The sequence below is a fragment of the Typopeltis vanoorti genome, chromosome 3 (assembly GCF_054136105.1).
Source record: "Typopeltis vanoorti isolate ZY-2024b chromosome 3, IOZ_Tvanoo_1.0, whole genome shotgun sequence".
In the NCBI taxonomy this organism is placed as follows: domain Eukaryota; kingdom Metazoa; phylum Arthropoda; class Arachnida; order Uropygi; family Thelyphonidae; genus Typopeltis; species Typopeltis vanoorti.
The window spans coordinates 60,977,056-61,003,409 of NC_143551.1; the positions used below are offsets into that span (position 1 = coordinate 60,977,056).

The 26,354-nt window shown below is 35.1% G+C and overlaps 1 protein-coding gene across 7 annotated transcripts in view; it reads left to right on the top strand.

Moving 5' to 3' along the window:
- LOC150108191 (uncharacterized) overlaps window positions 1-26,354 on the top strand; it is a 368,644-nt gene that overhangs the window by 49,370 nt on the left and 292,920 nt on the right. For all 7 annotated transcript variants that reach the window (XM_090390641.1, XM_090390644.1, XM_090390642.1 and 4 more), the window contains exons 3-4: window positions 13,080-13,169; window positions 26,035-26,178. In XM_090390641.1, coding sequence (XP_090246767.1) covers window positions 13,080-13,169; window positions 26,035-26,178 — 234 coding nt within the window. The remainder of the gene's footprint in view (window positions 1-13,079; window positions 13,170-26,034; window positions 26,179-26,354) is intronic.

Sequence of the window (26,354 nt, forward strand, 5' to 3'; positions counted from 1 at the left end):
TTATAATAGAGTGACAACTGAGTTCGATAAAGGGAATGGCCATATGATGATACTGCTGGATTTTGCAAAGGGGTTTTGACAGAATTCCACATGGAACTCCATTACGTAGACTGAAAAACTGCATCAAATGAGAATAGATATGAAATTGCTGATATGCTTCCTAGTGGTGTGCTGCAGGGCTCAGTGCTATTACCACTCCAATTTAAATTGCACATAAATGATATAGGAAATAATTTGAAGGGAGATATTCTGTTGTTTGCTGATAATGCAAAATTGGGTAGATGATAGTTAATCAAGGTGATGTAGAGAGCTTGCTGGATGATTTCAACAGGCTGGCAGTACTAGCAGAATATAATTTAATGTGAAAAATTATTTAATGTGTCAGTTTAATGTTGAAAAGTGTTAAGTTATGCATTTTGGATACAAAGTGTACCTCAGTATACCACACCGAGGGAAGTATACTCCAAGAAATTAATGAAGCTAGGGATTTTTGGGGTGGGGTGGGGAGACAGTAGTAGTAGATAGAGAGTTGAAGTTTAGAGGACATATTTCTAAAGTAGCCAGGGTAGCTCACAGGATTACTTGGTTATTAAAGAACATGCTAACAAGCAGAGATGAGGGAGTAATCATTCCTCTTTATAAAGCCTTAATACGACCACATTCAGGTCTTGGTTTCTTGGAGATGAAGAAGTGGTGAAGAGGATCCAGAGGTGAGTAACAAAGATGGTGAGTAATCTGTGGAATGCTTCTATGATTAAGGGTTTGTTGAATTGCAAAAGTTTGTTGATATGCAAATAAAATGGAGAATAATATTTTATACAGTTAATACAAAGAAAATATTTCAGCACTTTTCTAGAGGGGAAGAACAAGAAGTCTTCCCTGGAAATTTGAGTAAGAGTGTTTAGAAAGAATATTTTTTAGAAAGAGTGAGAGGACTAGATTTTTCACTTGGATGGTGGTTAATGAATGCAATGAGTTGCCAGAGACAGTTTTGAATGTTTTTTTTTTTTTTTTTTTTTTTTTTTTTTTTTTTTTTTTTTTCTATTGATGGCTTCAAGGGGTATCATAGATCGTGTGTTGATAGTTTCATTCTCTCACGGTGAGTCCTAGGACTCTGGAGGTGCATGTACAATAATAATAATATAAATATCATATATATTGGAGAGCCATTTTTTTTTATATCCTTGTTGCTCATCTGATAATCAAATTATTTATTATATTTCCAATTCTTTTTTGTGTATAACTTTAATGTTGTGCAGAGTAAATATATTCTTCCATAGTTTGCTGGATTTGTCCTCCTTTTTTGAAAATTACTAATGTTAACCCCCCCCCCCCCCCAGTAAACACCATTTAGTGTTTCTTAATACTGTATTTTCCTCCATATTTTAATAGCTCATTCTATATTATCTCATCTTATGTGTTTGGCTAATTTTTCTTGATATGAAATTTTTAGTTCTGTCAAGTTTTTTCAATATCTTTCACTATCTAGATCACATGAAAATTGCAATTTTTCTTCTAAAGTGCACTAAAAAGAACTGTTTAGCCAAATATTTTAATTTTGCCTTATCCACAGAGAACATTCAAAAGTTTACATTATAATACATATTGAGATTGGAATATTCCTTCTCCCAAGAGATTCTACATACCTTATCTACTTTCAGACTTCAGCTATATCACTCAAGACTAAATTACCTCCTAGAAATATCCTGAAATTAGAATTAATAGCACTTAGAGAATTAGAACGAACAAAGTTACAAGTGCACTGGATTTGGTGGGTTCTGGTGGGAGGTGGATCCTTGAAAGAGTTAAAATGTTCTTCAGTTTGGTAGGAGTTTTAAAGTGCCTGTCATTAAATTTGCAAATTGTATTAGTATTCTGCTTATTGTTCTTTATTATTATTATTATTATTATTTTATGGAGAGCCCATCCATGAGAGGTTGGTCAATCCATAGTATGTTAGTATTGTGGATCTACAATAAGGAACTTATTCACATTTGATTTGAACAGCTGCAGGTTGTATTCCTCTGGAAACGTATGTGTTGGAAGATTGTTCCAGAGGGCAGCAGTAGAAGAGATAAATGAAGAAGAGGAGAAATTTGTTCTATAAGTTTGAAATTGAACTGTGAGAGGATGTTAGTTAGCTGCTGCATGCATTTGGATGGATTTACAAGAGGGGGGGGAGGAATATTGATGCCAATTCTGATGAACAGTGGCCAAAGAAGTATTTATGGAAGATGCATGCTGCAGAGACTGAACGGCTGTACAAAAGTAAGTAGAATGTATTATTGAGAGAGGGGTTGTCAGTCAATCTAACTTCTCCTTTCTGTATAGAATCCAGTATTCTATATTTGTATCAGTATTCTATCCAGAATCCAGAAAGATGATAAGAGGCATGGCGTGTTGGGTGTTTGGAAGGGTTGGGGGGGACATTTACCATGATGAGCCATGCAAGAGTCGGAGAAGAAGTAGGAAGCCCTGAGGTTGGCTTTTCTATGGGTGATGATTCAATAGTACCATCTGAGTGTAATAGTACTGGAGTAGTGTTGGGCAGAAGTTATGGCCTATAGCTTTGGCTAGAGTCCAGAAGGCATGGCTACCATTTGGGCAGGATGCCAGCTTCTTGCTTTAGCTGTCTGAAAATCAGTTTTTGATGTGATAATTTTCTTGCAGCTATTCTGGACTTTGGTGAGAGCTGTATAGGAAGATGGAGTTTAAATGCAAGCCAGTTTGGTGTGCCTGACTCTTCTTTTGTACAGCCTTGGCACACCTGTGGTAGAAGCATGGCTTAATAGGGGATGAGAATTTAGGGTGGAGCTGTGAATAAATGTTTTCATACCGATGAGTATTATTTTGGTGATTTTATCTGCACATAGGTTTGGTTCAGGTGACCAGAAACAGTAATCCAACCAAGGAAATGAAGATCATCCCTTTTGGCTTTCTGGTAATCATACAACATATGGATGTGAGTATTTGTGTATATGTTTGCCCCATGGAATAAGAGATCTGCACTACATTCTGGTCTGAGCTGCTTAGAGGGCAGTCAACATTCACGGCATACTTAGATGGGGAGTTGGATTGAAGAAAATCAGTATTAGGTTGTTGGCATTAGGAGAGCAGTAGAGACAGCATTTTTTTTAGTCAAAGTAGGTCAAAATTGGGAGATTCTAGGTTGGATACTCTTTGGCATGGTATATCAGAGTGAACATAGGTCCCACCTCTGAGGCAAAAGGAGTTAAAGAATGTGTAATTGGGAAAGCAGAGATGGGTAGTGTTTGAGGAAGTTGAGATTTGAGTTTCTGTCAGGACGAGTAGGTGAGGTTTTGCAGACTGAAGGTGCAAATGACATCATTAAGGTTAGATCTGAGGTAGTGTATATTTGTGAAATTAATCTGGAAGATTCTGTGAAGTCTGTTTTTGACCACATGGGTTCTACACATTTCCTATGCTGTGTTTGGAATTAGGTTTTCACACTGGTTGTTTACAAAAATTTCCCTTTCTTTGTAATTTGACTGTCCATGTTTCTTCTCCACTTTGGTGTTTCTCTTCCAGTTCTTTTCTTAATTGCTACCTTTTTTCGTGCTGTGCATATGTCAGATCTGGCCAGGCTAGTACATGTGATGCAGGGATGATGCTTCCAACTTGCTGTTCATAGCCAATACGAACGCCTATTGGCTTGTTGGGATATTGTGGGTCACTTTTATATTGATGGTATATTGTTTATAAAAGTATTGCTAATAATTTGTAATTCATTCTTGTGAGCTTACTCATTAGAACAAATTGTTATTGCTGTTTTTTTGAGGGCATTAATGATTCCAAGTTTTTGTGATGGGTGGTGGTAAGAGTTTTTACATGTATGTATTGGCCATTATATGTGAGCTTGCAGTAGAGAAGGCTAGACTGCCAAAGGGAAAGCACGCAATATGTGTATGCAGAAATAGAAGCAAGTGCTTGTTTTCAATTTCAGTGGTAAATTGTATGCATTTGTGTTGTTTGTTCAGATCGCTGAAGAAAGTGTTTAAAGTTAAAGGTAACTGCTGCAGAAGACATTGTTGAGGTATTCAGTGATCAATTTATAAGTGTGTTTCATCCTGATCAGGGTGGAATCACGAGGAACTTAAGTGTAGAGGAGGATAGCTTAATTGTGAGTGAGCAGGAGGTATTTGAGGAAATAATTAAATTTGATGTTAATAAGGTGATAGGATTTGAAATATCACCACACATCTTAAGAGAATGTTCCAGGGAACTGACAATAACATTGGCATGCCTGTTTAACAAGAGTTTTGCAACAGCACAGGTTCCAAGGGAGTGTTAAGGCTGTAGCTTCAAATTATAAACTGGTCTGTATATATGGAGTTGTGGTGAAGGTCCTGGAGAGATTGGTGAGAAGTAGGATACAGAAAAGGGTTGATAACAACAGTATTCTCTGTGGTTATCAGCATGGGTTTGTTAAGGGGAGATCATGTTTCACTAACTAACTTATGTACTATAACAAGGTGACAAATACCTTGGACAGAGGGGATGCATATCCCCTTGGATTATTACTTGGATTTTGCAAAGGCTTTTGATAGACTGCCACATGACAAGCTCTTAATTAAATTGAAAGAGATGGGATTGGATAATAGACTTCTGTGTTGGATCAGTGACTGGCTGTCAGATAGGTATCAGAAAGTTGTACATGGGGGTGCCGTATCTCGAAAGGTCACCAGCAGTGTGCCACAGGGGTCAGTTTTGGGGCCATTGTTGTTCAATTTGTATGTTAATGATATTGGGTTGAGTTTAACTAGTGATATCCAGCTGTTTGCAGATGATGCAAAACTGGGGAGAGCAATGCAGTCAGGTCGATGTTACTGCCTTACAAGAGGACTTGAATAGATTGCATGAATGGGTAGGTAAGTAGAACTGTCAGTTCAATGTTGCCAAGTGTAAGGTTTTGAGATTTCGTAAGCAACAATGGGATGCCAAGTATACACTTGGTGGGGAAACTTTAACAGGAGTCGAGAAGATGAGAGATCTAGGTGTGATGGTGGACAAGGACTTGAAATTCAGAGGCCACATTGCACAAGTGGTGAAGACATCACATCGAATAATGGCAATGATGCGGAGAACCCTGACATGCAGAAATAGAGAGGTTATGACTATTGTATAAGGCCTTGATCAGGCCTCATATGGATTATTGCGCACAGATTTGTTTTCCAGGTTTTCATGGTGACAAGGATATGTTGGAAAAGGTACAGAGAAGATTCGCAAAGGTAGTCAGTGGTCTTTGGAATGTGGAGGAGTATGAGGACAGATTGAGGGAATGTAAGTTGCAGAGCCTCGTGAATAGGAGGAAGAGGCGGGATATGATTGAGATATATAAACTGGTCAGGGGTTGTTATCAGGCAGATATGGAAGAGATTTTTCATAGAATTGGAGAGGGAAGTAAAACAAGAGGCCAATGCTGGAAACTGTGTAAGGAGGGTGTGAGCAAAGGAGTGTGAAGCAGGTTGGTGAGTGGAATGCATTGGCTGAGTGTGTTGTGGATGTGGACGCATTGAATTAATTTAAGATGAGGTTGGATGAGCATTGTATGCAATAATGAGTACCTTCCACAATGAGTCTCTGACTCCATTGAGGTCGGATGTTGATAATTATAATAATAAAGTTTGACAGCCATGTGGTAATGAAAATATAGCCAATGTATCTAAGCCAAACTGTAGTGTTTGAAGTAGAGCAATCTAGAGCATGTTGCTCAAAAGCTTCCATGTGAAAGTTGGAAATAAGGATGTTGATGAGCCTGGAGATGTACCTTCTTTTTTGTAGGTAAAAATTATTTTGCCACACAAAGTAACCAGAACATAATATGCAGACAAAGAGAACTATAATGTTGGATGAAAATTTGTCCTCTGAGAAAAGCATTACACTACATCAAAGGGAAGAAATGTCAAAACTGACTAATCAATCATCTTTGGTCAGTGTGCTGTAATTAATTTTATTGTCTGAAGTATTGCGCATTTTTTATATGGTTGGGGAAAATGATCTACCAACTCCTTGAGTGTCGACACTAGTCTTCATAGCTAGGATATATCACCAACACCCAAGATCACAAAAAAATAACTTTCTTGACATCCTTCTTGAAGTAAATGAAGAAAGAAAAAGATCTATCTTTTCAGTATACAGAAAACCTACTGCAACTGGAAGATTTTTACATGCCACTTCACATCACCATCCATTATAAAAGATAGGCATGATTAAAATGTTACGAGATAGTCTACAACATTTCCAGTAAGACAAAAAAAAAAAAGGGAGGGAAGAACTGCACTACTTGAGACATACTCTTGACCTCAATGGGTATGAAGTGAAGACGATCATCAAAATTCTAAATATGCCTCTGAGAACTCCTTTACATAAACGAGATTTCAAGAGTGCAATTACATTTCCTTGTTTAAAGAATCCTTTCCTTCATGGTTACACAGTGATCAGCATTCATTATTAAAAATTATGGAAACAACAAATGCTACAAAGTTGCAACATTGCTTCATGTGGCTTTTTTTTTTTTTTCCAGTGTATAAGATCTCCAGGTTCTTACATCCAACAAAACAACCTCTACATCATCTTATGAAAAAGCAAGGAGTTTATGAAATTCACTGCTCTTGTGGCATTTGCTATGTAGGCTAGACAGGAAGGTCTGGGGAAATTCATGTCTGAACATGTAAAAAGAAGTTGGAAAAAGGAAGACTGCATAAATCAGGATTAGCCTCCAATACAACAAACACAGGCTACCAAGTAGTTAGCCAAGAAACAGAAATGCCATGTATTCATCATAATTGTTTTACCATAAAGCTTAAAGAAGCCACAGAAGAGACAGATTTATACAAGTTGACAACTGTTGACAACTGTTGCTCTCAGAGACTGATTGACATTTGATGGGGTCAATCAGTCTCTGATTGTTATCAATAAAGGCAGACAAAGATAATGCCACTGCTGCTCTAAACAGGTCAACAACAATATCCTGATTTGCTTTTAATGATTTTGTCATAACAGCATATAAAATTTTAAATAATACTTGAGCTATATATAGCAATCTCACCGGAACAGCACCAGCAGCCATCAAAGCAAATCTAGATATTGTTATCATGAAGGCAGACCAAGGCAATGTTACTATCATTAAATCATGATATCAATACAATTATGATGTGCACTACCACTTACAGATATCAGAACTGAAATTATTCCTTATCAAACTTCAGTTGGCATCCCCTACAACTACAGTGTACCTCAACTTTTAACTACATCATGCATGATGTCTTCCATAAAAAGGATAGAACGTGTGCTTCTGTCAGGTCTAATATTCCATGCCAAAGATTAGTAAACCTTGAATATTTATATATACATATTATTTTATTTATTTATTCATTTTTTTTTCTCAAGGTATACTAATGTTTGGTATGGTTATGGAAGACATAATGCATGGCTATTCATATATATACAAGGTGTGTTCAAAAAAAGACCAAATGTTTGCTATGAAGACTTTATTGTTTATTTTACAACATTTTAAGTACTGTCCCCCTTCAAAGTAGTCCTCGTCTACTGGTAATACATCGTTCCCAACGTTCTTCCATTGTTGGAATGCACTTTTGGTTCTCTTATTGCATTTTCCTAAATCTCCTTTATGGTTTGGAAATGATGTCCTTTCAAAGTGGTTTCAAGTCTGGGAAACAGGAAAAAGTCTGCTGAGGCTAAGTCTGGAGAATAGGGTGGATCGGGCACAACGGATGTCTTATGTTTTGCCATATAACTGCAGATGAGGAGCGATGCGTGAGCCGACGTATTGTTGTGGTGCAACATCCATCTGGTTTTCCCACAATTCAGGCCTCTTCCTGCACACAGAATCCCTCAAATGCACTAAAACTTCCTGGTACAACTCTGTTTATAATCTGACCACGTAGTACAAATTCATAATGGACAATGCCTCTCCAATAAAAATAAACACAACTAACGTCACCTTGATCTTTGACCGACTCATCAATCCTTTTTTTTTTTTTGGTTGAGGAGACCCTTTCTCCACCCACTGCGACGATTGCATCTTGGTTTTAACATCATAGCCATAAACCCATGTCTCATCTCCTGTTATGATGTTCTTAAGAGAGTTTTCATTACCATTTGCATTGGCAAGCAGTTCCTGACTGATTTCACCACGGTTCTCTTTCTGATTGTCAGTCAACAAACATGGCACAAATTTTGCACTGATGTGACACATCTGAAGTGTTTCTGTCATAATTTGATGGCAAGATCCTATGCTGATACCCACTTCGTCAGCAGCTTCTCGGACAGTTAAATGACAATTTCCACGAATCGCAACACAAACTCTCTCAAATGGTCATCATCTGTTGATGTGGAAGGTCTGCCAGGCTTGGAATCTTCACTGACCTATGTTCTGCTCTTTTTTAAAATGCTTAAACCACTCATAGCACTGTGTTCGGCTCATACAGTCCTCCCCATATGCTTGGTTAAGCAATTGAAATGTCTCTGTAAAATTTTTACCAAGTTTGCAGCAAAATTTCACATACACACATTGTTCTTCAAGCTCTTTCATTGTCACCTTGTCACTAATCTAGTGAACAGCCTGTGCATGTGCTCACTTCAATAGATATAACTCAATGACTAATGCTCAGAACAGGGTAAATGGCAGTTTGTTGTCAAAACCTGTCGTAGGTGCGCTCTTTATGTGGGTTGGTGCGCTATTTAAAAAGTTTAGTCTTTTTTTGAACATCCCTTGTGTGTGTTTGTATTATTATTATTATTATTATTACTACGGGCAACTCCAAGGCATGAGTCTAAGACAGATCTACCTGTCTTAGACTCATGCCTTGAGGGAGGCCCTAAACATCACGTCTACAACTATTCAGCTTCCACACAGTATCTATCATACCTTGCCTTGAACCCACTCACAGTCATGGCACCCACAACAGATTCTGGCAACTTATTTCACTCATTCACCACTCTCCATGCAAAAAACCTAGTTCTAACACCTTTGCTAACCACACTCTTGCCCAGTTTCCATGGGTGGCCCCTAGTCCTCCCACCACCAGACCTGTTCTGAAAAATATCCTCTGAATTAAATTTTATAGATACCCCTACCTTCTATATATCAATATATATATTGATATATAAAGAAACTTTTTTTCAAGCCACTTCTGGCCTACAGTAAGCAGAATGGTGGTATGATCTCACACAGGACATTGAAATTCATTTCCCATCTGAAGAGATTCACAAAAATCCATGGTCATATTGGGATTCATACCGACTGCCTATTGGTTGGAGACTGTAAACACTGTCCACTCACTACCAACCAGGCTAGCATATGTAATCAATTTTTTATATAATGAAACCTGTGGTGAATTCATCACTAAAAAACATGTACTAACCACAGTGATAACTTTTAATAATATGTAAAAACAATACCAAGTATCGTGGGACATCATCAGTACAGTAATTCAAACTAGGAATAACATACAGTTAGGGCACATGATTCCTTAATTAACTTGCGTGCAGTAACATGTTATAGAAGTAAATTAAAAATATAACATAACCAAAAAAAAAAAATTAACATATATAAAGATTATTTTACACAATTTTGTATGACAATTTCCCATACTTTAGGAATAGTAAGAACGTTGTTGTGGTTTAAATTTGGTCTGTGTAGTAGGACTTCAGCACTTTCTTTATATAAATGTTCATGTTTATATAAAGATCTGTGTAAGAGTTTCGACATTTCCCAATGGATCCTATGGTTTGGATTTTCAACTCCGTGTTAAGAGAGACCGGATTTCTGCGGTTTGAAAAGACGAATGTGGTCCGAGATGCATTTCTGAACAGATCTACCTGTCTGTCCAAAGTAAGACAATTTGCAGGAGCATGAGATCTCATAAATGCCAGGTAACATCAGAGGTGAGAGTTTGTCCTTAGGAGAAGGTAACAAGTTATAGATTTGGTTGATGGGTTTGTAAGTAGTGGCAAAATTGTATTTCTTCATAATTTTTGAAAGACATTCGGAGATGCCTTTGACATAAGGTATGGGAATCCTATGGACTTCTTCTTGTCTAGGTTGATGTGTGGGGAAGTGACTGATGATTTTTTGAGTTGTTTTAAGATTATATATCCATTTAGTATGGCTGTATTTTTGATTATTTCTAGTTCTTGGTTTAGAGATTCTTCAGAGGAGCAGAATTTGTGTGCTCCGGAAACTACTGATTTAATGAGTTCAGTAATAAAATGAATTTATTACTCCAAGATTGTAATACTTACACCAAACTGGATTACGATCCTACAAAATGTCAACTCAGGAAATTAAATAAGTTACTTGATGAAACTTCCTCCTTAGATGAAGAAACAATTAAAAAACTCAAGACATACCATGCTAGACCTCCTAGAATTTATGGCCTACCCAAGCTTCACAAAATTAATGTTCCACTCAGACCTGTCGTAGATTCTATAGCAGTCCGACTTACAAGTTATCAAGATTCTTATCTAACCTTCTCCGTCCTCACATAGGCCACTCAGCCTCTTCAATCAAAATTCCAAAGAGTTTCATGCAAAAATAAAAGACATTCAACTGAAAACCGACTTGTTAATTAGCTTCAACATTGTCTCCCTCTTCATGAACATTCCACATAAAGAAACAGTAGAATTATTAACTCAAAACTTTCTGTCTGATATAGTTGAGTTATTCAAATTTGTTATTACATCCAGTTACTTCACCTGGAAAGGTAAAATTTACAAGCAAGAAGAAGTAGGAACAGCAATGGGTCTCCTTTATCACCAAACTTAGCAAATCTGTTTCTAGAACACCTGGAAAAAAAAATTTTCACTTTTGAACCGAAACCAAAAATTTGGCTATGATATGTCAATGATGTCTTTGCAGTCTGGGATCATCCTGAACAGGAATTACAACTGTTTCTAGATAAAATAAACCTTCTTCACCCTCACATGAACTTTACGCTAGAAAAAGAATCTCCACAGGGTATCTCCTTTTGGATTTACACATTCAAAGAAAAGAAGACGGTTCTATCGCCACGTCAGTCTATCGCAAGCCTACATTTTCAGGTCGCTACATTTACAATTCTTCCGCTCATCATCCATCTCAGAAATTTGACATCATTAAATCACTAGTTTCCAGAGCACACAAATTCTGCTCCTCTGAAGAATCTCTAAACCAAGAACTGGAAATAATCAAAATTACAGCCATACTAAATGGATATAAAATCTTAAAACAACTCAAAAAATCATCAGTCACTTCCCCACACATCAACCTAGACAAGAAGTCCATAGGATTCCCATACCTTATGTATGGGAATACATAAGGTATGGAATATCATAATTGTAGTTTTTCAAAGGCATCTCCGAACGTCTTTCAAAAATTATGAAGAAATACAATTTTGCCACTACTTACAAACCCATCAACCAAATCTATAACTTGTTACCTTCTCTTAAGGACAAACTATCACCTCTGATGTTACTTGGCATTTATGAGATCCCATGCTCCTGCAAATTGTCTTACTTTGGACAGACAAGTAGATCTGTTCAGAAATGCATCTCGGAACATCAAGACCGCATTCGTCTTTTGAAACTGCAGAAATCTGTTCTCTCTCAACATAGTTGAAAATTCAAACCATAGGATCCATTTGGAAATGTCGAAACTCTTACATAGATCTTTATATAAACATGAACGTTTATATAAAGAAGGTGCTGAAGCGTACTACACAGACCAAATTTAAACCGCAACGACGTTCTTACTATTCCTAAAGTATTGGGGAATTGTCATACAAAATTGTGTAAAATAATCTTTATACAGTCATATCCCGAAGTTACGCAGTAGGTGGGACCAACAAAAAGCGCATAATTCGAATTCGCATAACTCGGGGTATTATTTTGCATGTAATTTATACATACAAACATACAAAATATTAGTTAATTGGGACCAAAGGTTTACAAAAACACCTATATTTTTTAAGAAGTATCATAATTGTAGTTTTTCGTACATAAAAAAAAGAAAGTTATTTCGATGTCGATGGTTTCATAAAATCTAATAGATTCGTCTGATGGCATAATGTCTTTTTCTTGTCATGCAAAATTTCTTCATAGCAAGCTAATTATTTTTTTATTCCTTGCCTTGTGGCTACAATTCGTTCCTCGTTAGAATCTATGTCCTCCAAAATCTGTAAATCTTTCTTTTATGATTGTTCTTACCGTGTATTCATGTAGATCGAACTTCTTTGCTAGCTCACAAATTTTCATTCCACCTTCAAAATCCTTAATAATGTTGAATGTTGAGTTTTATTTCCAAAGTCAATGTTTTTCTTTTCTTGCTAGCTATACAAGAATCGGACTTGCTTCTTTTGGACGACACTATTATTTTTTATGTGATAAAATTTTTATCAAGAACATAACATTAAACAATTGCAAGATTTGTAGACTATAAAAATTGTGTATGAATGGAGACTGGCGAAACACGTCAGTGCTTGTGCACAGCATGTGTGACACTGGCAAATGCGGCCAGCACCGAAAAGATACGACTAGTGGTGAGGTGTGAAGCGGGACGGGAATACGTACATATAAGAAACTGCATAACTCCGGATTCGCATAAGTCGGGATATGACTGTATATGTTAATTTTTTTTTTGTTCAGTTATATTTTTAATTTACTTCTATAACACGTTATTGCACGCATATTGAGATTCCATTGTAATCATGTGCCCTAACTGTATGTTATTCCTAGTTTTGGTTTGAATTACTGTACTGATGATCTCCCAAGGTATTTGGGATGAAATATTTACGTATTAAAAGTTATCACTGTGGTTAGTACGTGTGTTTTTTAGTGATAGATATGTTAATCAAATTGCCTTCTTAAACATAAACACGTAATTACTTGTTTCAAATTGTAGAAAAAGTTTGGATATGCTATAATTTTCCATCTTTGTAACCACATAAGAAAATTAAAGTAATGGATATGAAAAAATTTAGTAATAAATTATGTTTGTAGTGGTCTTTGGTCTTCACCTATCTAAAATTTGAAATTCTTAATGTCAAAACTCTTTGTAGGCAAATCCTGTTGGAAAGTCTGCAGTTGGTGCTATAGAAGCAGCAGCATTTCTTAAAAGATCAGGTTTGCCAGACTCAGTTCTTAGTAAGGTATGTATATTTTTATTTATTAATATATATTTATCTTTAAACTTGACTGTACTGTTGCAGATATTCTGGGTTCTGCATGGCTTTTGAGGAGATTCATTGAGGATGAGTTTGAAATAGTAGTCATATTACTGAACTTCCATCAAAGGTTCTAATGAATTGAGAATATATGGGTTCTTTTTAGATTCTTTTTTAAGTAGTGCAGTTCCAAGAGTTGGAAATGCACTGTGATCATCATGTCCCTGTTCTCAATTTATTTTTCCATTCCAGGTAAAAGCTGGATATAGTCATAATATATCATGTATCTCATTGTATCTTATTGACAGTGTAATACTGTCACATGATTCTTCCTTAAACAGAAAACATAAGCAACTGACTTCTTGAATTGCTTATTAGCTTTTTCTGAGATAATACTATAAACAACTTATTAAAAAAAAATGTAATGACAAACAATAATTTGCTATTATATTACCTTTTCCTTGGGAGTCACATTAAAAAATATAGGAATTTGCTTGTATATTTTATTAATAAACATCTACTAATCTGTAGGTGTTTCACTGCTTAAAACTAAGTTTCTCCAGGAAGTTAAAAACTAAAGAAATATACAGTAAGAAAACTCTGTGAACTCCTAAATACAGTTGACAATTCATGCATTAATTACAGATTACTCATATGAATCATCTAGCACAATGTTTCCCAACGTGTGGCATGTATACCCCCAGGGATATGTAGAAGGTCTTTAGGCAGTACAAGGCACTTTGTTTTATTGTTGTTGTATTGTCGCAGATAAATGTGAGTCTATTCTATAATTAATTTTTCAATAATTAAAAAATCTAAAGGAAACAAAATGCATCTTTTGGCATGTATAAGCTGACATATGTTAGGGCTGTGCCTGGTTGATTGAACAACAGTTGGGTTTCAACCACATGAAGTGTGTGCATTTAAAGTTTAAATTCAAATAGTTAAAACTGCATAGTTAGAACTCTATGCTAAATTTATGAATTATTCGCATCTTAAACTTTAATCGTTCTGAGGCTAATTGTTAACTTTTTTAATTTTTTTAATTGGCAAAACAATTAAACGTAAACTTTAATTGTTTTGCCATCCATGCTTACACCTACTGAGTTTTCTGTGCTTGTGGACCTAAAAAAAAAACTATCTTCATGACATGGTTAGACCTCATTTTATTTCACCAAACCTCATTCCACCAAATAAATTTTTCGCAAATAGAAACAGTTTCATTTGTCTCATCGAACTTTTTTTTTATCACTAAAAATTTAAATTTCATAATTTTTCTTTTACTGTAAGCATATTAGATTTGTATAAGAAAAAATATATTTAATAATTAAAAAAAATTGTTTTATGTGTTTGCAATTTATCATCAGATTTCTGATATGTACTCTCAGGGCATGCATAGGATATTATGAGAGTACTACATGAAAAAGTTACATCATTACTAACTTCTGATCAACAATTTTCCTCCAAATTAATCTGTTATATGTCAATTGAGACATTTCTGTCATCTGAGGCATTTTTTATTAAGTTTACTTTAATCCTTTATCCAAGTGTGAGCAAACAAAGTTTGCACCTGAAAGTATCTTCAGGACTGGGGTAAGGTAGTGCAACACCAGGCAACTCCTTGCAAAGGTGGAGAAAGCTCTCATCACTCCCATCTCAGTATCTCCCATAATGCAAAGCACATCTCCTTGCGGATATGTGTAATGCTATACATTAAGGCAAGGGCCACTACCCATAGCAGTTTCGACCTTTATTGAGGTCTCATCAGTGGGAGCCAGGCCCAGTAGTGGAGATACAAAGGCAGAAGCAATGAGAGGTCATCCTAACCTATAGGAGTTGCCAAAGGGTGTGCAACCTTATTATTAAATTCCTCTGGATTCAGAGGAAGATGTTGAGAGTTTATTTTTCACTTGGTTAGACATTAATAAGTTTAGTTTAATCCTTTATCCAAGTGTGAGCAAACAAAGTTTGCGCCTGAAAGTATCTTCAGGACTGGGGTAAGGTAGTGCAACACCAGGCAACTCCTTGCAAAGGGGGAGAAAGCTCTCATCACTCCCATCTCAGTATCTCCCATAATGCAAAGCACATCTCCTTGCGGAAATGTGTAATGCAACGTGTTGCAACACCTTGCCTGGTGTTGCAACACCAGGCAACTCCTTGCACTACCTTACCCTAGTCCTGAAGATACTTTCAGGCGCAAAATTTGTTTGCTCACACTTGGATGAAGGATTAAACCAAACTTATTAATGTCTAACCAAGTGAAAAATAAACTCTCAACATCTTCCTCTGAATCTGGAGTAATTTAATAATAAGGTTGCACACCCTTTGGCAACTCCTATAGGTTAGGATGACCTCTCATTGCTTCTGCCTTTGTATCTCCACTACTGGGCCTGGCTCCCACTGACGAGACCTTAATAAAGGTCGAAACCGGTATGGGTAGTGACCCTTGCCTTAATGCATAGCATTACACATATCCGCAAGGAGATGTGCTTTGCATTGTGGGAGATACTGAGATGGGAGTGATGAGAGTCCACCTTTGCAAGGAGTTGCCTGATGTTGCACTACCTTACCCCAGTCCTGAAGATACTTTCAGGTGCAAACTTTGTTTGCTCACACTTGGATAAAGGATTAAACTAAACTTATTAATGTCTAACCAAGTGAAAAATAAACTCTCAACATCAAGGCATTTTTTACTGTATCAATCCACTTAATTTTGATCTTCCTCTGGATCTTTTTCTTGCCAGTCTGGCCAAGAACACTTTTTTTTGCTAATCATTCCTCTCCCATTCTGTTTAAGTGACTATACCACCTGAGATTAGCTCTGCTAATCAGGGCTGTGGAGTCAGTACATAAAACTTTTGACTCCAATTCTAACTCTGACTCTAAATTTTCTAACCATTTCTCCATTTAAGCCTAAAAAGGCTGGTTGGGATAGAGGCACACTATTCTTCACTGCCATTTCAGCAATGTGGTTTTTGAACTTTTCTGGCATCATTGTTAATAACTTTGTCAGATGTAAAGAATCTTGATAATTTTGTTTGACCTTCACTAGATTTCTGATCTTTCTTTAGCCCTGAAGTAGAGAGAATGTTTTTATTGCTGTTCATTCTCATTCACTGCTTCTAACACTTTAGGATGAAAATGCTGTAAGTGTCTTTTTAAATTTTATACTCTTTTAGGTGTATTTTTATCAGAACCACAAAATCTACTAATTTTTGCATCACATGCTTTTTTCCTCAATCACCATCTTCTATAATACATTGACACACATTATATTCATTTGTTGTTATTGTAAAGTGCACAAAAACAGCGGACTCTGTTGACACTTTTTTTTTTGCAATTGCGAATTTTTTCATGGAATGCCGCTTTCACCAATATAATATATAAATTATCATAAAATATGTTTTATTTTGAAATTTGCAAAGAACTTGAAATTAAAATATATCCTGAAAATATAACCTGAAAAAAATAGGTGAATCAGATTATTATCTGTGAAATATAAAATTTTAACATATTATTTATATTGCAGTTTAAATTCATTAGGAGTCAGTATATTTTTACTGACTCCGACTCCAGTAAACCAAGAATTGCTTTTGATTGCGACTCTGACTCATTGACTCAGACTGCACAGCTCTGCTGCTAACACATTCCTGAATGCTAGCAATGCCATGTTCTTTCATAATATCCTCATTTTTAATATGCTGCTGCTGCTGCCACCATTTGTTCACTACACTAATCTTTCTCAGAACACTTGAGGTCTCCAGATAGATTGTTTGTGACTACTTTCTCTCTTATTCCATTTAAATTTATTCAGTTCATTTCCTACCATACCAGCTTTGCTAATTCTATTGTCTATTTCTAAATTTAATTTGTCATCTTCATGTCTAAAAAATTGTGCCTAAATAATTGCAATGTGTTTTGCTTGTTTTATAGGTTCTCCATTCAGGATGCAGTTGATATTTTCAACATATCTGCCTATTTTCATTGTCTTTGTTTTTTTATTACTGATTTTCATACCAAATTTATCACAACAGTTATTCAATTAGTCAGGGAATCCTGTAGACTTGTACTGGATTTATTTAGAAGTATAACATCATCTGCATAAAGTAAAGAGCCGAGATTAATATCTCTAATTTTCATACCAGGTTTAATACCACTTTTCTTCATAATACAATCTGTATAGATAATGAATAACAATGGGGATAATGTGTGCCCTCATTTCACAGCTGATTTAACATCAAAGCATAAATTAAATATTCCTGTAACTCTTTCAATTCTAACTGCTGACTTACAGCTTAAATATAGACTAACTATTGCTTGATATAATGTTCCATTTACACCATATAGCTGTAGGGTTTTAAACAGCTTTCCTCTTGGCACCTTGTCATATGCCTTTTCCAGATCTATGGAATTTAAATACAGATCAGTGCCGTAATGCAGGCGTGGCAAAAGAGGCACCCGCCACTGGCGCAACTAGGTTTGGGGGAGCAAAATGTAAAATATAAAATTAATTAAATAGATTTAAAAGTTTGCTATTTTATATTGTATTTTTAAATTTCGGCAATCCGCCGCTTTAGACATACAAATTCTGCAACACAGCGGAATTCCACTATATTTGGTAACACCGGTGAGTTCCAATTCATCTCGAGTTAGATGGCAACGACAGTGCCTAATATCACGACTTGAACCACTTGAACATAACATTTCTTTGCGATTGTTCTCGTTTTTGTCTCAAGTAAATTGTTCTGTCACGCCATTAACATTAATGAATGTGTTTTCCCGTTTTATGATTTTGTAGAATTTTGTATCTCCAAATTCCTGTCTAATCCTAAACATTTGCATAGATAATCTAATACATTCTTCCGTTATCCTCCTAATGTGTCTATCTGCCCATCCCAAGTTTATTACCTTCCATATTATAATTTTAATCCCTTTATGACCTCCTTCGATATCATTCCATCTATCTGAATCCCTCGTTTCATGACCCACCCACAAAAATTATTTGCCAGCCCTTATTTACACCCATGAAACCCAGGATCCAATGAAAATCACAGTCTTCCTACCCTCAATATTTCCATTCGTCTCTACTTTTTGTAGATAAGAGAATTTGAAAAATCATGTAATTATTATTAGTCTTGTTGTCATTCATAAGATCAGTGGTGTTGTTGCTGTGTTGTAATTATTGTTAGATAATTTAGCTCTTTTGTGAAACAAAACATACTGGAAAACACAGATAATTTTGTTTATATACAAAATACTGGCATACTGAGTAAGTACTATAAATAATTATATTAATAAAAACACTTCTAGGGTAATATGCCACCAAAAAAAAACTTCTGGTGCACAGTTTAAGAAAATAAGAGAACAGAAGATTAAAAATATAAAGAAAAATATAACTCCAATTGATATTTTTATTAAAAAATCATCTACACCTCTAGTTCATTCAAGCTTAACAACTGAATTAAATCTGCCTTCTACAAGTAGTCATGTTTCATGTGAAATTGAAACAGAAAAGTACAATTGAACATCAAAACAAGGAAATCAAGAAGCAATGTAATAATGATAATTATATAATTTTCTAATACAATTAGAAAATATTGATAATGCGAAAATAATAGATTTTAATGATCCCACAACAAGGCACATAACCAATAGTAACATGCAAATATTTGTTCAACATGGACCCGAGTTGTGTGATAATATAAGTGTTTATCCTGATACAGAAAATTGGCATTTTGATAAAAAAAAAGTGGTTTGTAAAAACCATGTCAAACGGAGAACCAGTACTCAGAAATTGGTTGATATATTACAAGCGAAAAGATGCACTGCTCTGTTTTCCATGTATTCTTTTTGGAAAAAATCAGAATGTATGGAACACTGCGGGGTTTCAAGACTGGCAGCATTTGAATCCTATGTTACCACGTCATGAAAATTCATTATATCATAAAAAAAATTACGTCGAATGGAAAACTTTCGAATCAAAAATTAAGAAAGGTAGTTTTATAGACGATCAAAAGAAAAAGAAAAGTGGAGGCATATTTTAAAAGTTATTTTGAATGCCATTCTGCACTGTATAAAAAATAATGACGCTTTAAGAGAAACTTGTGAAAAAATTGGTCATCCCGAATGGGGAAAATTTTTGAACACGATAGAATTAGTTAGTCATTACGATCCTATTATTGCGCAACATATTGAAAGTCATAAGAAAAATCAAGTTATTTCTCTCCTATAATACAAAATGATGTAATTAATATAGTTGCTTCTAAAATTAGACAGCTTATTATTTCAAATATTCAAAAAGCAAAATATTTTTCTATTTTATTTGATAGCACACCTGACACCTCTCACCAGGAACAGATAACTTAAATTTTACGCTATGTTAACATTGATCCTAACACGAATAAATATAGCATTGAAGAAACCTTCATAGATTTTATTGTGACACATGAAAAAACTGGCGAAGCACTTGCGAATGACATCGAAAAAAAGTTAATATCAGACGGATTAAATATTAGAAATATAAGAGGACAGTCATATGATAATGGAGCAAATATGGCAGGTAAGTACAAGTGGGTACAAGCCAGGATATTACTTTTGAACAATATGGCGAGGTTTGTTCCATGCACTGCTCACAGCCTTAATTTAATAGGCATTCATGCTGCACAAACATCTGTTCAAATGAAATCATGTTTTGAAACAATTCAACAATTGTTTAACGTTTTTGTAAATTCTACTAGTAGATGGTATCTTTTAAAGGAAAAATTATCTGTTCGCCTTAAAGATTTAAGTGACACGAGGTGGTCCGAGAAAGCTTACGCAGTAAAACCTTACGAAATCAAATGCCTTTAATAATACTACTTAATGAAATGTGTGATGGACAAAACAAGGCAGAGGCGTAGCTGGGGGGGGGGGGCACTTTGAAACTTTTGGAACTTTTGCAGTTAATTCTAAAATACTGTCTCGAGAACACAGTGCAAAATATTGTAATACTATTGCGAATTTTCCTCACAATTGCTGTAAGTGTTGCTAGTTGTGAGAGGAGTTTTTCTAAATAAAATTGATTAAGAATTACCTACATTACTATGAAATAGACTTCCTGATGTCATCGACGATTTTGCTAACAGAAAAGCAAGAAAATTGACATTTTAGAATGTTGAAATTAAAGTTTTACTTCAAAAATAAACATAGCGTTTTAATTTATTTCCCTCTACATCGTTTAGGACATTTTTTTTATAGTTTTTTTGGTGGGACCTCAGGGACCGCCCCGAGCGGCAAAAGCTCTAGCTACACCACTGAGACAAGGTACAGTAGACTCTGTAACAAATGCTTGAATGTTGCTAAAATTATTAACAGAATTTAATTTTGTTGCACTATTGATATTTTGGGATACAATATTAGGAAAGATAAATAAAGTAAATTTACTTTTACAAGAAAAAAAAACCACAGTCAAAAATGCTGCGAAGATGATAAAAGCTCTAAAAAATTAAATTCGACAGTTCCAAAATGATTTTTTTGATTCGTTTCACAATTCGGCAAAAAGTTTAGCCGAAACAATAAATATTGAAACTTGCATTCCAGAAAAGAGACAGAGCAAAATAAAAAATATGCCTAGTGAGAAAGCTACTGATGATTCGTTTGCCATGAATGAAACTGCATTATTAAAAAAAGAAATGTGTGACGTTTTAGATCTAATACTTATACAATTCAATGATAGATTTACTACTTTACAAGAGGTCACAAACGACTTCAGTTTTTTAAATGGACATGCTTTAAAAATTATGCAGCTAGATGATCTCAAACGATGCGCAGCTGACCTGGCATTGAAATATAATAGCGACTTAGATGCTCCAGAATTTGTATGTGAAATTGAGAGTTTCAAATATCAAGCCATGGAAGTTTTTGAAAATTTAGGCAATATGGACGCATTTCAAATCTTGCAAAAAAATTACGAACTCTCGTTATAAAACACGTATCCAAATCTAGACATAGCATTAAAGATTTCCATAACAATGTAACGACAGTTTCCTGCGAACGTTTGTTTAGTGAATTGAAAATTGTAAAATCATGTAAAATGTAAAAATGTAAAAACCTTCGTTCTTCTGTTGGACAAGAGTGATTGACAAACATATCTATTAAATCAATTGAAAAAGCTATTGCAGAAACATTAACTTATGATGATGTAATAGATGTGTTTGCAAATTAAAAAGCTAGAAAAATTTCTTAATAAAATATCATCATCATGAAATTCCTGCCATGTACCCTCAAGGGGTGTACAGGATATGATAGTACTACATGAAAAAAATTACATCATTACTAACTTCCTAACTACAATTTTCCTCCAAATCAGTCTGTTACTTGTCAAGACTCCAACATTATCACATCTTATATTTCTATCGTTTAAGGCACTTTGTGCTATCAATCCACCTATATCTAGGTCTTCCTCTGGGTCGTTTTGCTGCCAACCTGGCAGAGAACACTTGTTTTCCTAATCTTTCTTCGCCCATTCTGTTTAAGTGACAAATACCACCTGAGATTAGCTCTGCTAACGCATTCCTGGATGCTGACAATGTCAAGTTCTTTCCTAATATCCTCATTTTTAATATGATATTGCCATTGATGCCATCTGTTCATGCCTATAATCTTTCTCAGGACTCTCATATCTGCGGTCTCTAGTCTTTGGTCAAGTGTTTTACTTCTGACCCAGCTCTCAGGTTCCATAAGTTAAAACTGGTTTGAACACTGTCTTGTATACAGCTAATTTAGTGTTCCGACTAATTTCTCTCTTATTCCATATGAATTTATTCAATTGACTTCCCACCATACCAGCTTTGCTGATTCTGTTGTCTATTTTTATATTTAATTTACCATCTTCAGTAAAAATCGTGCCTAAGTAGCTGAAATGTTTTACTTGTTCCACAGGTTCTCCATTCACAACACAGTTGACATTTTCAATGATTCTGCCTATTTTCATTGTCTTTGTCTTTTTATTGCTGACCTTCATAGCATATCTATTACAACAGTTATTCAATTTAGTCAGAGAATCTTGCAGATTTGTAGCGGATTTATTTAGAAGTATAACAACATCTGCATAAAGCAAAGCGCTGACATTAACATCTCCAATTTTGATATCATGTTTAATACCACTTTCCTTCATAATGTGATCCATATAGATAATGAATAACAGAGGGGGATAATATACATCCTTGTCTCACACCAGATTTAACATTAAACCATCTTCTTGTACTTCCTTCAATTCTAACTGCTGACTTACGACTCAAATAAAGACTAAGTATTGCTTTATATAATGCCCGAATGACACCATATAACTGTAGCGTATTGAATAGCTTCTGTCTTGGCACCTTGTCATATGCTTTTTCCAAATCGACAAAACTTAAATACTCTGACTTTGTTATATTTCCATGCTTTCTCGACTATTTGTCGTAAAGTGAAGATCTGATCCTGACAGCCTCTATTTGGCCTGATTCCAGCTTGTTCTTCACCCAGCTTTTCTTCCACAATTCTTCTCAACCGTTTTTCAAGTATACTTGCATAGATCTTGCCAGGAACACTCAGTAGGGAAATACCTCTGTAATTCTCACATTCAGTTTTATTTCCCTTTTTTTTATATGGGTACTATGAGAGCTCTACTCCAATCATCAGAAATTCGTCCCTCTGTCCAGGCTTTCTAAACTATGCAGTGCAGCCACTGTAAGACTTTTATACCACCATACTTCAGCATTTCTGGTCGAATATCATCTACTCCTGCTACCTTTCCACATTTCAAGCCTCTGATGGCTTTTTCTACTTCAAGTATGGATATGTATTCCTGACTGCATGCCTGGTCAGTGTTTTTTACCACTGTGCTGTCATCACTGCTTGTTTCATTTAGCAGTTTTTCAAAGTAATTACTCCATACCTCAAGGATATCTTTTTCTCCCATTTTCATGTCACCTTTATCATCTCTGACTCCTTTTACAGCACTTTTTCCTCCATTTCTAAGCTTCTTCAACAACCTCCAGAATATTTTGCCACCTTCTTGATATTTATTTTCTATATTCTTGCCAAAGTCCTCCCATGACTTTTGTTTAGCTAGTTTTACACAGTGTTTTGCATTCTTGCATTTGTCTCTGTATTCTCTAAGAGCACAAGCTGACTTATTTGACAGGAACTTTTGATATGCTTTCTTCTTTTCCTTCACTGCCTCTTTAACTTCCTGTGTCCACCATGGAGTTCTAATTTTTCTATCCTTGCAGACTACCTCACCATATGCCTCTCTGGCTGAATCAATTGGGGTTTTTTCCAAGGCTTGCCACTGAATCTGCAAGGTTTGGTTTCTGTTCTCAAACTCTTTCATTTTTTCCTCAATAATCTTTGTGTATTTTAGTCTACAGTTCACATCTGAGAGCTGCTCAACTTTTATTCGCTTTAAAAATTTCTTACATGTTATTCTTTTCAATATGAAATTCAATCTTATCCTGCTCAAGACTAAACAATGATCATTTCCAATTTCAAATCCTCTGTACACTCTGGTGTCCTGCACCACTGGGAAAATATCACTATCAATAATAACATAGTCAGTGATACTTTTCCTATTCCTTGCCTCTTCTCTCCATGTGAATTTGTGCACATTTTTATGTTGGAACATTGTGTTAGTAATAACCAGTCCATGTCCCGAGCAGAAATTCAACAGATATTTGTCATTATTATTAGCTTTGCTCTTTTCTCCAAATTTTCCCAAAATATTTTTGTGTGTCTGACAATCATTTCCTACTCTGCTATTTAGATCCCCAACAAGGACCAACTTTTCCTTTTTCATTGTGTCAGTTGCTTTCTCTAAAGTCTCAGAATATTCCTCCACTTCTACCTTAGTAGAACCTTCTGTGGGACCATAGGCACAAATAAGTCTCATTGTCCAGTTCCCCATTCTCATATTTGCCCACATTACTCTACTTGAGGCTGACTGCCATTCAAGAAGATTAGCCTCATATTTTGTGTTGAATACTTTAGCTACACCTTCTTTTCCTTAATTGTCATTGCCTGAATATAACATTTTGTATTTATTGCCCAGAAAGATCTCTCCAGTTTTTGTCTTTTTTTGTTTCAGTCACCCCTATTATGTCGATCTGGTACTTATTTAATTCCTCAGCTCCATTTCTTTGCCATTCAGGCTTCTTTTATTGATACTACTGATCTTTAACTCTGGTGATGTTGATATAGGGTGTGTGTTTTCAGATTTGTTCCAGTAACTGACTTTTCGCTGTTCGCCCTTGTTCTCTGGCGAAAACAAAGGGGGGCCTTGTTTAACTGGGCGACACCCCAGCCGGCATGAAATTTTGTCATGTTGTACCATCATTTTTTATGATGAACTTATTTATGTTTTTATTATATTATTTTATATTATACCTATGCCCTGTATTTCTGTTTATTTGTCATTGAATATGAATAAAAATTTATTTAATTGATTATTTATTATACAAATACATAATTGGATTTACAGGTTTTACTCATTTTGATGGGGTTAATAGTAAATATTTATCATATTGCATTTAATAAAATTTAACTTGCTACATTTAAATTTTTCTAAATTTTTATCATTTTTGGCTTAGGGTGGCGCAAGTTAGACACTTGCCACAGGCGCTTCATAACCTCATTACGGCACTGATACAGATCCTTATTTTATTCCTATGATTTCTCAACTATTTGTCTTAAAGTTAAAAACCAACTCCTGACACCCTCTATTTGGCCTGAACCACCTTCTCTGCCTCCTTTTTCATTCTTCTACTTCTGTTCTTTGGAACAGGCAGGCAGGCAGGCTCCACTATGCCTTCCCTAAAGATTACAATTCTCAGCTGTTGAAGAAGTCTTCTGTGGCACTATAAATGCTATAAATCTCATTTCCTTTCATCTGTGGATAGAATATATCATGAGTGGATATACCGTATTAAAAAAAAAAGTTTTTTTTTAAAAAAATGTTTATATAATACATCCACTTACCTTACCATTTCACTTTTGTTGCACAGAACATAACACATTTTTTACCTTATAGAACCATATAAAACTATTAGCTTTTAATCTCTTTCTCTCTCTCTCTCTCTCTGTGCAAACATAGGATAGATCATGTTCATCATACATATTAGGAGATCACCACCTCACTTATTGGAAGCTTGAAGGGACTTGAAAAAGTATCTTGTTTAGTCTGGAACAGTGTTTCTGGATTATCAGAGTTGTAGTCCACTCACCATAATACTGAGCTATTGGTTTACAGTGTTTTGTGAGTGGAATTGTCATTAAAAAATAATCTGTATTACAACAGCAACATAATTAATTAACAACATAAAAGTATTGAAATAATCATATAAATGATGTTTACATTCTTAATCCTAGTTTAAGTGATCCAAATGAAACCAAAACCCAAAATGTGTTAATGAATTATAGTGGGAAATCTTAAATGCATAATTTCATCAAAATCTGTGCAGTCTCTTGTGTGTATGACTGTAGGTTGATAGCAGTTTCATTTACATGTATACATATTCCAAATCATCAACTTGAATCAGTAGTGGAATCTGTTGATATATTAGAAAAATATCTCATCTTAAGTTTTATCTTTAATTAGTATCCAGAATGGCACTGTTTTGATGCATAGATAGACAGGATGGTTCTAAAAGTGCTTTTTTTTTGTTCTGAAGAGACATTTTTATATCAACCATGCATATTTTTATGCATCTTTTTTTATTTCATCTGATTTGTATAAAGTGATTACCATTCACTTTTCATGAAAGTTTCCCTAATGAAAGACAATCAGTTTCTTAATTAAAATTGTTAACTCTAGCTACTTAAAATTTTGTTTCAGATATGGGACCTTTCTGATCCTACTGGTAAAGGACATCTGGATAGAAATTCATTCTTCATTGCATTGAAGTTAATTGCATTAACTCAAAATGGAAAGGAGCTTACCGTTGCTAACATCAACTCTCCTGTTCCACCTCCATATATGGTAAGCTTCTTAGAAAAGTAAGCATGTATTTTAAAGTGTCATTGTTTTTCTTTTTGCTAAGAAATGTAGTAATTTGCATAAATTCAGATATTAAGATACCTTCTCCCCCCTTTTTTTTTATTAATAGCTTGCACTTAATTTTGTTGGTGATTTTGGACTAGACTAAGTTTGGTCTT